The 13,213-nt window shown below is 41.1% G+C and overlaps 1 protein-coding gene across 1 annotated transcript in view; it reads right to left on the bottom strand.

Moving 5' to 3' along the window:
• The window catches only part of SORCS3 (sortilin related VPS10 domain containing receptor 3), a 263,888-nt gene that overhangs the window by 60,798 nt on the left and 189,877 nt on the right, over nt 1-13,213 (bottom strand). Inside the window, exon 7 of the mRNA XM_079312314.1 lies at nt 8,297-8,415. Coding sequence (XP_079168440.1) covers nt 8,297-8,415 — 119 coding nt within the window. The remainder of the gene's footprint in view (nt 1-8,296; nt 8,416-13,213) is intronic.

Genomic DNA, 13,213 nt, shown 5'->3' with positions numbered 1-13,213 from the left:
GGATGATGTGAGGAACTGTAGATGACTGTGCATCAGATTTCTTTATCATCTTCCTGGCTGGGCTGATGCTGGGACTCGTAACTTCTAATGGAAGGCAGATATTGATGGAACAAACATGAAATCACTAAATCTTAAAAATTCCCCTGGGCTAAGGAGGCATCTGCCTCCTGCTGCTCAAAGAACTTGCAGGAGAGTGAGCAAAAAGCTCAAAGAACAAGATTTTACACTTCTTTTTGATATAAAATTATTAGTAGTATATAGCTGATATTATTTTCAATAAAGACCTCACTTGTTTTCTGAGATGATTCCTCTGTTTCCCTCCTTCCCAGTAGCATCAAATGAGCTGGTAGGAGGCAGAAGTTTACAAACACTCTGTCAGTGTTGTAGCAGCACTCTGGATCTGTGTTCTCCAACTCTATTGGGAACCCCTCCTCATTGCTGTAACTTTAGGTTCCCTTTCTCCTTCTTGTGAGCATAAAATCCCTCAAATCAAATTGTGGATTAAAGCATAGAAGAGTCATGACAAGCTCAGCAGGCAGGCTGCTCCACTGACACCCTTACCAAGGGATTTTGGGGTTCTTCAGAGACAGCCCTGCCTAGGACTTGAACAGGTCTGTGAGTAGGAGGATTGAAAAGTTGTGCCTCCTCTCCCAAGCTAACCAAAATTCCAGTCACAAGAGAAGATGAGAAGAACAGGAACCTTGTGTAATGTTCTTCCTTCTTGATTACCCACCATGACCAGGAAAAGTAATCTTCCAGATATTTCTGTGTAGTGAGGTTCTCCAGTGCCCCAGCATAAATCCCATCAGGACAGGTACCATGCAGTCCGAATCATCTCCCTGTGGTTTTCCTTAATATCATGCCTGCTGCACAGTCATTCAACAATATGCAATTACCTGAGTGTGCTGTGGAGCTTCTGTGCATGAAGCACCCTCAAGTTGCCCAACAAATTCAGCAGGCTTGGAAAACATGAAACTCTTTAGAGAGTGTCACTCATCAGAGAAAATTTGCTATGACAAAGGAGCATTTTTATTATATATTATACTGGCCCAGTCCCTGCTCAGCTCCCTCTCCCCTCAGAGCAAAGATGACACAGCTAAAGGACAGAGTAATCTTGAGTGAAAGTATTGCATTTGTTTTAAAAGCATCTCCTGCAGAAAATGTGCAGCTACACCAAAACATGAGCCACATCAGAGCTGCAGGTGCACATCACCCACACAGAAATCAACTTCTGAGAAGAGCGTAATTGTACACATTAAATCTCTTTTAGATTTCAGAGGAAACATATGAGTTTGCCAAGGCAATACTTTACATCTTCAGCTGATCAATCAGACAACATGAGGGGAGGGGAGAGAGTGATAAAAGAAAGTACAGCACAAAAAGCCCTAGAAAGAAAATCAATAAAAAATAAATAAATAAAGGAAAATGTTAATAATTTTTTTTTATCAAGAGATGTTTAGGCTGAAGTTCCAAATGTGATATTTGGCACACACAGAAAAGATGAAACTGTGCTAGAAATGGATGAAAAGCACCCAGCAGTGAATAGGAAAGTAGCTAACTACTTACTGCCTGTCTTGCTTTAAGAAGAGCTTTTAACTAGCACGTGGGATGCTCTTTCTTTCATCTGTATGGATTAATTTCCCCCACTGGAGTGCTGTCCAGCATTTTAAAGAGGAGCAAGAGGAGATCAGCTCTAGCAGGCATTATTCACCAGTAAAACAGGTGTAATCGTGTTCATCATTTAAACGTCTTCATCCTATTAGTTTCATAATAAGCTTTTAATGATTCCTTCAATAAAAGACTCAAAGCCCAACCCCTGCAAGCTGGAGAGTGCTCCATTGTCCCGCCAAACCGTTTTCTCTGCCATCGATCGCAAAGATAAAAATCAATCGTAGCTAAGCAGGGTGAAGTTAAAAATAAATTGCATGGATTGATTTCTGTTAAGACCTTTGGCTCCTAGTTAATGGAGGAAAAAATGGAGGAAAGAAATTTATATTTGAACATGGTGTATTTAGGTTCTGTGACAATAAAGAGAAGACTCTATACTGGGAAATGAACATTTAATTTCTTCCCTCTATCCTGTTTCACTGCTGAGAAGTCTCACATTAATAAAAAAAAAAAAAAAAAAAAAAAAAAAAAAAAAAAAAAAAAAAAGAGTTTTTAAATTGATAATTTGATAACTGAGGTCAGAAATCCTTATGAATTAGCATAAACTCAGCTGTGGCTGCTGGTTGAAGTCTATTCACCTGATAAATTACTTCAATTCAGCAAATATGCTCATTTACTCTATTCTTAAATACTAAAACTTGAAACATATACTCATGTCCTACTAAACATAAGCACTTTCAAGTGCTCCTAAACAAGTATGGTTACAACCAGCAATAATATTAAACTACTTCTCTGAGCTGGGCTTAGATATATGCTGCTTCTATAATCAGGAAATTTTTCCCCCCTCTATAATATCTCAAAGACAAATGTCACCCCACCTGAATTCTAATATTATAAATAATAAGTTGGGGTTTTTTTTCTACTGAGGCTGAGGGGGAAAAAAAGTTATTATAAATAAGTTCACCCTGATAAAACCAGAATTTGATTCAGATAAAAAGAAAGTCTATAAATGCCATTTAGCATCAAATTACTTCAGCTGAAATTTTTGGACACACTTTGATGAGACACCAGGTGTCCAAAAATGGAAATATTATCCATAGGTTTTGTAAGAAGTTATCAGTGATTGTGGGTGAATACTGACATCTGCATATGCTTTAAGGAAACTTTTCTGATGCAAAAGAAGTGTGAAATGGTTCAACAGATTTTGGCAGAACTGTTTGCTCCTCTGAGCCAGAGGAGTTATTCAGATGTGCACTGTAACACTCCCACTCAGCTGCACCACACAACAACCTCTGGAGAAATTCTGGGTTTGCTTTCTCACTCATGCCAGAGAGCAGGCTGAGATGCTGCCCTGCTGTGCAGCTCCCTGAAATAGTCTTCCAAATTACTTCAGAAGGTGAAGAAGAGCCAGATAAAAGATCAGTATCACAGAGGAGCATTTTCACTTAAACTTGTTTTCTATGTATAATTCCTACAATTCCTACAGGAATTGCAGCTGCTTCTACTCTGCTGCAAGATGTAGCCACCATCCCTTGCTCCTCAATGGCAACACCACAGACCCCACCACATTCAGGAGGATCATAAACCACAGCCAAGACCCTATCTCTCTTCCCAGATGCTCTCACACTCTTTTCTTCCTTCATTACATCAAACTCAAACAAAGGGCCACCCAGAGAGCAACTTAGCTGTTTAAACATGGGATCATCAAAAGTCCCAGGACAACCTGAAGGAATGTGGACTCAAGAGGAAGTTGTGAAGCTCCCAGGAGACTTTTTAAAGTGGAAATGGACCAGGATCTGAAGCAAAACACCAATCTTTTTCAATCAAACTTTGCAGGGATCATTCCTTATGAGACCATCAGTCAAAGAGAGATCTGAGGGGCTCATCTCCAAAGACATTTGTCTGTCCTGTATCACCCCCAAACCCAAAGCAGGTATCATCTGCTAAGACTGAGGAGTCTTCTATTCCCAGTGGTGTTGTCACTGTTATGGAAAGTGCTGAATGTCTGAGCTACAATTCAGAGCAACTTCAGCTCCTCTCTACTGGGATAGCAGAGTCTGCAGCATCCTGGAGAAAAATAAAGACATAAAAAACAACCAAGACAGGTATTGATCACCCATCCACACACCTCTGCACTGACTTACAGCCAGCTCAAATCAAAAAGGCCAAAGTAACCCTGAGGGTCTCCAAGTGCTGACAGAGACAGCAGCATAAGAGAGGAATGGGGACAGCAATAACTGCATGCCAGACTAGACTGGTACATCTCTGGGGGGAAAGCCACATGCAGAAGGGTTTACACAACACAATGAGATTAATAGGGGGATGGAAACATATTTATGAGCTCTAGATCTACAGCTGAGGAAAAAAAAAAAACAAACCAAAAAAAGAATTTTGAGAGACCAAATCCATTCTCAAGTCCCTTAGGATCTTGTGAATATGCCCAAAATCTTATCTGTCCCTTTTTTAACTTTATCAGTTCCAACCCATAAAAAATACTGTCTCCCTGTAAATTTTGTCCCACTAACATCCTTAGGTGACCAGCCCTATAACAGTAGCAGTGCCAGCAGTCATGCCACACATTCTGAAGGGTTCCATCACTATTGCTGTCCATCTCCTGATACCAGGTTTCTGTGTAAAGACACATTTCTCACCCAGTCAGCACTGGCAATGTCATCCCTCTCCACTGGTGGCCAGGCTCATCCAAGGAGGCAGTGCAGCCATGCAGAAGAACCAGTGAGCCACTGCACCTGGGATGGTTGCACAAAGCCCTTGGGCAACCAGGAACAGCTCCTTTAACTTGGCAGTACTTAGCTCTCTGTGGCAGCTGCAGGTCTGCCCACAAGAATGCTGCTCTCTGCAAAAAGCACTGCCCCAGAGCAGAGCTGGCTCCCAGGGAATGCACTGCCCAGTTCATGCCCATCAGGACTCCCCAGACCCCCACAAACAAGCAGCACTGCACTGGCACTTCTGTGGCCCAGACTCTCCCCACTGCCTGAAATAACTGGTGACATTTGCTCATGCTTTTCTTCATTTTCATTTCAAAATTCTGATTTGTTGACCAGGAAACATACACAGCTCATGCCTGATCTTCTCTTTAAAAAGTCTAGTAGCATTGATATTTTTCTACTGTTAGGAAAATAAAAAGGTTTTCTCCAAACAATACTATATCTTGCTCAAATTAGAATTTCCTGAAAAATAATTGTCATTTTCATTAAAGCCTATTTCATTGTCAACACTTTTCAGCAACCTCAGTAATTCCATTAGAAACCCTGATAAAAGACTTGCTGGAAAAATACTTTTCCCAGAATTCCCCCTGTAATTTATTTTTTAACATACAAATTCTCCAAGGTATCAGTACTCTAGATTCATCCCAAAAGACTATCCCTGATCCCTGTGTCTTATAATGTAGGCTGTGCAGATGAGAATACCACAGACACAGACATTAAATGGCAAAGCTGATCATCAAATCAACTCCTTTTTGCTATAGGACATAAGTCCAGACATATTCCAAGGTTTTCTCAAAAATAAATGACCTGTTTTGCAACTTGTATGAATTTTAAGTATTAATCATGAAAGAAGACTATGATATTGTCTCCTGGTCACACCAGAGCAATACTGTGAACTGAATGAAAACTTATACATGCAAGAGAGAGTAAGATTTTCTCTTAATGCATCAATTTATGCAGAATCATCCAATCCAATCCTGGTGATATGCTAGGCATCCTTAAATAACTACTGATCAATCAAAAAGAAAGTCAGTCAATAATATCAGAGTGATCACCTACTCTTTTATCCATAATAATTCTTCCTACTTTCTCTTAGCAGCTATTTCTTTCTTCCCTCACCATTATCTTTTACATCTTTCCTCATGGGCTATGTTATTTATCTCTTTTGCCTGGTAACCAATGCCAATCTTTTCCAACTCTCTTCAACAGATAAAATTCTGTAGCATAAGATCATTCTCATTTCCTTGCTTTGTACTGTAATTCTGAAAGATCCTTTCAGAAGTGCTGCACAACAGGAACTGTTGATTTATATAATGGCATTATAATATCTTCTGTGTTCTTCTTTCCCCTATCCATTATGGATCATAGTATCACATTTTCTGTGAGTGTAGTTACACAAGTTAATGCTCCTCAGGAATCTCACAGTACAGGCCTGTTCATCAACTTGGTTAGAATGGATATTCACTAGTAAATAACTGTATGCAGATAATCTAAGACATTGATATCAATGGCTGGAATTCATCTTCCCTAATTTTAGCAATCAAAAATTTTGGGATTTTCACTAAGCTCAGCCTAGGTTCCTTCCAATATTAATGAGAAAGGCATATTCAAAGAAACACCTATCTCATATTGAAATAGGTGAAATAAGAGATAAATTGCACCTGAAGGTTTTGATCTCTCTAACTTTAGAGGAGCACTGCCTACAGATTTAAACTAGAAATCTACTGGTTTAATGAAAAAGTTAAAAGAAACAAGTTCCTCTCTCCCCTCCAAGACATTAATTCTGATTTGTTCCACAACAGACATATCAGAACTCATCCACCAATCCTTTATACATCTATTAAACCTCACCATGTTCCTAACATTTAAGTTGATATTTATTTATTCACCTCTAATATTTAAAATTCTGAAGACCTGGCTGCTACTCTTTTGTCCAAGATTATCCAGACTGAACAACACACGTGAGACATTGCAAGCAGTCACAGACACATCCCATAACAGGCATCAACACCACATGGTTGGTGAGACTAATGCATCCAGGACATATCAGCACTCCTATATAAGTACCAGCAAACACTCTGCATTTTCCATTGGCCATGTCCTGGATTTAACACAGCTGCAGCTCAGTGTGCTGGGAATCTGAAGTGCCAGTGTGGCACTCGAGCTCTGCACAGACTCAATCCCTGCCCAGCACTCACAGCAGGCTGCAGGACAGGCAGAACCCTGCCAGTGTCATGCAATAAACAGGGAAAGGGACAGACAGCCTGGGAATGGAGAGTCTCCTGCCCAAAGCAGCAGCAATCTTCTGTGTGTGTATTTAACAGCTTTATAAAGTGTGGGGAGGTGATTTTCAATTCAAACACCCATTAAGCTGTAATAAAACCTTGCTAAGAATAGTCAAGGCACTTGAGTATTACATATACATATATGCATGTGTTTGTATACTCACATACACACGCACAGACACATTTTTTAAAACTTGGTTTTAGCAGCTAATAGCCTGAGCTGCGCACTGCTGATTTGAGGCAGAGAAACACACACACACACCTGGCCCATGTCCTCACTGTGAGATCAAGATTCTAAACAGAGTGGCCTTGTTTAAACATAGATGAGAGCTGTAGAGTGAGCAATATTTGTAAGGCCTCATGCTCAAATAACTGGATGTTCTACAACACCCTTAGCCACAGACATAAACCACCACATTAAGGAAGTCTCTCTAAAATACTCCTTGGAGAGCAGAGCATTTATTGATTGGAAAGCCATTGCTTCTAGTCAAATCATGACTTAATAAGTTGCAAAAAGCTGAATTCACAGTGTTTTCTAGCAGTGGGTCTCCACTGAGGCCAAAGGAAGAGTAGCAGATTGGGTTTCATGGGGATTGAGGGCAGCTCCCATTGCAGTAGGTCATCTCCAGAGCATCACTCTCCCCTACTCTCAGAAGAAGTCTGCCAATATTGCTCAAATGCACACAGTTTTCATACTGCAGTCCTCCCAGACCACAGGGATCCAGTCTTCCACCTAATCCCAGTACAGACTTACGAGTTTACCCTTTTATAAGAAAGTCTGACAATAAACACAGCAAAACTCTCTCATAATTTGGATACTGTCAAGAAAAAATGCTCACTCAAGAAAATAAAATAGGAGCTTAATGTAACCCAGTCTTATTCAAAAAGGGAAGCATGGGGTTTTTTTATACCACCTAAATCCAATCTCCATCTCATTTTGTTCCCCCCCACTTCAGCACTGGAGACAAGCAGTTAACATCACCATGTCTGTAATCTCTGTTTCCTGAGCTTCCTGATCTGGAATCACCACAGTCTGGCTCTCAATTTTTCAACCAAATGGTACATCTTCAGGAAGTGTTCTTCCAGACTGTACTATTCATTCTCAGGCTTCCACAGACATGGAACTTAGAGACATGGCCCTGTTCCATCCAGCCCATGTATTCTCAAAAAATCTCAAAAACATAAAGTCTCTCATTCGATTTCTGACATTTTCTCCTCATCTCCAAAATCATCACCAACTGGCAAATTTACAGCCATCTTTCACTTTGAAGTTGCCCTGTAACATCTTTTCTCAATTTTTCTGCTATTTTACCTCCTACTACAAATTTTGGTTCACTCTATTAGCATTACTTGACTGTCAAATCAGCATAAACATTCCCAGTTTTTAATCATTCACTCCTTTCCTTTGTTCTTCTCTATTCTCCCCAATTCATTTGTAGCTCCTTTATATTTTACAGTTAGCCACACAAATAGCAAATTGTGAAATCCATGCACCCTTAATGAACAAGCTTTAAAAATATATAGGGTTATAAGAGAGGTGATGAGCAGAGAGACCAAGTATCTATCCCATAGCCTACAGGATGGACTCCTAGCTTTTAAAAACTGCAGTCCCATGTGCTTATCCTAAGAATATGCCTCCTCCCTTGCACAGAAATATACCCTATGAAGGCAGCATACCTGGATGAAGATGTACTGGTCCTGGACCACGAGGGAGCTGCCGTCGATGGGGCGCGGGAAGGGGCCGCTCCTCTTGGTCTCAGAGCACTCCTGGATCCGGCAGGTCAGGTAGTGTGTGTCTGCAAAGGAGAGCAGCAGCATCAGCTAGGAGCCACTTGTCTGTGAACACCATCAGCAGCAAAATAAGGTCTCATCTCCAACCAGGCAGGTGTTGTTTCATGATCTGCCTCCCGCCTTGGACACTGTAACTGCCCTCTGAGGTCAGGAATTCACACTCATTCGCCATTCCCCTCCCTGTGGTGCAGACATCCCACAGGAGACTGAATTTCAAACCATAAATGGAGGGTACCAAGCATAAATGCATCAGAAAGCTGCTGGTGAGACCATATAGAACAGAAGCCACCCAGGTAGAATCCACCAATTCCTATACCCTTCTGGAAATCATATCCCTGTCTTCCCACTGAAACATCCTAGCCTTGTTGGTTTAATTGTGGTAGTAAAACACGGGGGGAAAAAAGCCCAAATCAACACTATTAATTTTAACTTGTTTTTCTGTGAAAATCACAAGCATCTCCCAAAATTAAGTCTGCATAGCAAACATGTTGGATCCCAGAAATCTGGAGTTTTTAAGCTTTCTGTGCTTCCAGGCACAGACCCCCTGGAAAACCCTGCTTTGGACCTGAGGCCCTGGAGATTGCTTCTGAATATGAATGATGAGCTAGAATCATGAATATGTAGTAAATTAGAAGTGTGTATTTTCAGAGGGTAATGAGTCTTAAATTTGAAGTTTGAAGGTAGGTATGGGACAAGATGGAAGATTTTGGGTGGGATCTCTTTCTTTCTTCACCACCTTATTCTTCATGGGTTTCAGGTAGTAGTTTCTGCTTGGTCAGTCAGTGTCACTCTAAGGGTCATGGAAATCCAGTTATTCAGTCAGAAGTATAAATAATAGAAGTGTTAATTCTCTATTGGACTGTTCAGCTTTAAAAGACCTTAAAGTTGTTGTAGTAGTGGCCCTTTTTTCCTTACCTCTAGCATGGAGCTGAAAGTGCTGTCATACTTTCTGTATTTTCTGATTAAAAATAATAAACAACCAAGCCTGAACACAAGAAAGCTGTCTCAATTGTGTTTCTGTTAATCCTACCTCTAAGAGAAAACAGACAAAACTAATGACAAACCACTAATCAGTGGTGCAAAGCCCCAGCACTGCACCCACACAAACATAGGCTGGAAATGAAAATGCCAGGGCCATGAAATAGCATGAGTAGCTGAAGATTCCTAACAGTTATGTGCACTGCAAGAAACATCCAATGCTTCTAGAAAGAAGATGAGAACACCATCACACTAATGGGATCTTCTCAGGCCTTGCCATTGCTTGAGAGGAGGAACAGAACTGAAAACAACAGAAGGAAAAAGCAGATATGCAGAAAGTTAGAACAAGAATAGATGTGCTCACCTCCAGCAAGTTGAGAGGGGTTATAGGGGATTAAGCATTATTTCACCCAGGCTAAGAAAAGGCCTCATGAAACAGAACAATGAAGGCACTGTGTTTCTGGATATGTGTAATCTAAATATGCCATCTCTGCTTTTCAACTGCTCCTCTGAAAACTGCAAATTAGGGAGAAAATTAAAATACTACTAAGATGACAGCTGGAGTGATAAAAGAGTCATATCTTTTGCACTGTGGCACTTTTACAGGCTTCCTGGATTCAAATGCTTCTTTGCTTTTCTACAAACGGTGAGGACAGACCATCAATGAAGTAAACAGAAAGTTTATAAGGGCTGGGGTGAGCCTGGTACAGTGATTTTAGTTCACAACAGAACATTCTTACATGGATCTTGTCAAAATAAGCCCAAAATGATAAAAGAAAAGTTTAAAAAGATAGTCACAAAGCTGCTTACAGGATTCTCCTCACAAAAAAAAAAAACAAACTGCCTTGTCCTTGGTCTGTGTCCTTCCAGTGACAGCAAAATGTGGGGCAAAATGTGGAAAGCTCTGGGGGAGCACAATTGAAATCCTCTGAGATTCAGTCAACTGCCTTCCCTGATTCTAAAACAAGATTCACAGACTGATAGTTTCTATAGTCTTGTCCCAGCAACACTCTTAAAAATGCAAAAAGAATGTAAGTCAGAAGCATTAATAATTAAACTAATAATTTCTAAAATATTTTGTCTAAAAAGTCACACACTACAGCCAAGCTTTAATCTAATAAAGGTCCATGCCCTAACACCCAGTGACTGAAGGCCCCTGTTTAAAGGCTGCAGACCTGGTTCTGGGTTGATGCACCAGGGATTCCAGGTTAATAAGGGCTGAGGCAGAGCAGTCACACAGGTCTGGTGCAGTAATGAAATCATAGTCCCACTGAGGATGCTAAAGCAGCAGAAAATGTTGCTGGTGCCAGCTCAGAGTACTGGCCAGTGATTAAAGTGTATGGTGAAAAACACCTGACCTAGAGACAGTGCCAATAACCAAAGTATGAGAGCTGTGCTTTCTCCCAGCATAAAATTCCAGCAGCAGCAGAGAGATCAGACTTTCAGCTGGCATAAATTAAAGTTCTTCATCAACTGATATACACTTGGCCCAGAGCTGCTATTTAGCTCCTCAGTGTGGAACCCAAGACAACCTTGCAGTGGATAAAAGCAACTGCTCAGAAAACAAGAGGGTCTTATGTGCTGCCATGCTATCCAAACAGATCAACAGCAGTGACTTGCTCTTTGAGGTAGCTCTAAAATTAGGCAGAACAAGGAGGAGAGGTCAGGAGTTGTATTTTTAGAAGCTCATTCCCTCCAGTACGTTCTCCCACACAGTCGCCTGGATATTCTTATCCTTCCAAAAAGGGGATAATTTGCTGCTGCTGAGTGACAGAATGGGAAGAGGAATAAAAACCTGTCACAAATAAATGCAGATAAATCACAAGTGTTGACATGACAACGAGCTTCCTGCCTATTGGGAAATGTGTCATTTTGAGTGTGTTACACCAGCAATCAAATATACTTGAAGAATGGCACCTGATTAATATTCACAAGGAGATGGTGGTGGAGAAGAGGGGTAGCTCACCACCCATTTTCCACTTAGTCTCTTTTTTAATTTACTTTCATATATTTTGCAATACAAACCTATTAAAAACAAACAAACACACACAAATAAAATATCTTTAAACCTGTCTGCTTTAGGATACAAGTCTTGCCTTTTTCCTGCTTCCCCAAAGATAATAAAAAATAATTCCCTTTAAAATACATTTAAAAATCAGGTTAAAAGTATAGCAGCACCCAGTTCAGTTCCCATTTGTGTGCAACTCAAAGCAAGGACAATCTCAAGTCCCTGCTGAAGTTTCTTACAGGGTGCCATTCACAGAGCACATCTTCTCACACAGAAAGTACAGAGTCTCTCAACAAAAGTCTCCATTAAGAGAGGAGGCCATCCTAACTTCCAAGCTATTATGTCCCTCTCCTCCAGAATGAGGTAATTTTTCACCTCCCTTTTGGACAGCCACAAGGTAAAAGGACATTCACCCAGAGTGGCTGATGACATGAGAGTGAGCCATGCCTCCAAAGCCTTGCTTACCTTTCACTGGGAGGTGTATTGCCTAAGGGAGGTTGTTTCTAGCTGGGCATTACTTCCAATTTATGTATTGTCCTATGCAACACCAGAATTAAAGAGTTTGGTTTTCAGAGTTCTTTTAGCTGGCTGGATTTTTTTGTTACTTTTGGGATTTTTATAATGTTCTGCTGCAGAAGGAGCTGAGAGAGCTGAGAAGAGCTTCCTACTTCCCAGGCAGCATTAAAAACTTCTCATGCTTATAAGCAACTCCAGCCACTTTCTCAGCTCATCTGTGAATGTGGCAATATGGACATCAAGCAGTCTGGAGGGCTTGCTGCAGCTCCAATCCCAGCATCCATGCCTCCAGCAAACCCTTCCCACCTCACTCAGGATTAGGGAATGGCTGTCACAGATGTACAGCCATTTTCCAGTTGAGCTTGAACCGCCTCCTCATTGCTATTTAACACAGTCTTCCATCTTGAGATTCTGGAGTGTATTTTTACCCTTTTTGAAGTGACAAAACGGAAACAATTTCTTGAAATTGGAAGGGACAAACTGGTGAGATAAGCCAAGTTATCAAGTCTCACCTTTTCCTGGCAGCCATGCCAGCTTTGGCAGGAAGCAGGAGCACAAGAGGCTCTCTCCCCAAAGATGTGGGTCCCTGAAGGGAGCAGTGAGACAGTCAAAGCTGTTGTGTCTCTGTGCTGAAGGCTGCAAAGGGCCAGCCTGTGTGCAGGTGACTGTGACTTAGAGAGACACAGGGCAGCAGTTCCTGCTCCCTCCTGGTAGCATCCATAAGGCAGCTGAAAGCAGGGATGGCTGACCAGCATGGTAGGGAAAAGGGCAGCTGATGGAAACAAAATGCATTGGCAGATTGGTTCAGTTTAAATCAGATCCTGATGTCAGGCAAGATTTAAAATCTGAGCATTGTGAAGGTTCCCATGGGAGGGAGAAAAAACTCACTGGGCTCAATAAATTTTGCTCCAAAGAAAAGATGTGTAGACTCTCCAGGAATTAGTTACCCTGTTTTATCTTTCTGGTGAGCTCTGCTCCCCCTCTTTTTCCTACAATTTAAATCCTGTTCATTGCACTGTATCTATGAGTGGGGTGAAGGTTAGCTCACTGAACATAGAAAGTTCAACATATCCTTCCCAGGAATGCTGGTGGATGCTTGTGTCAGTGTGAACATAACAGCTCCCTTGCATCCAGCCCTGTCCTTGCTGCTGCCTACTACACCCTGGCAGAAGGCACAATGCCCAAGGCTCCTGCATTTTTTTACAATTTGAAAATGAAAGCCTCGATTATTATTCTGCTACAATGACTTTGCCAAGATGTCGAAAAAATGTGAAAAACTTCATCTGCTACAAAAGATGGGA

Source organism: Erithacus rubecula (assembly GCF_903797595.1).
Source record: "Erithacus rubecula genome assembly, chromosome: 9".
NCBI classification, from domain to species: domain Eukaryota; kingdom Metazoa; phylum Chordata; class Aves; order Passeriformes; family Muscicapidae; genus Erithacus; species Erithacus rubecula.
This window is presented reverse-complemented; position numbering and strand designations above follow the sequence as displayed.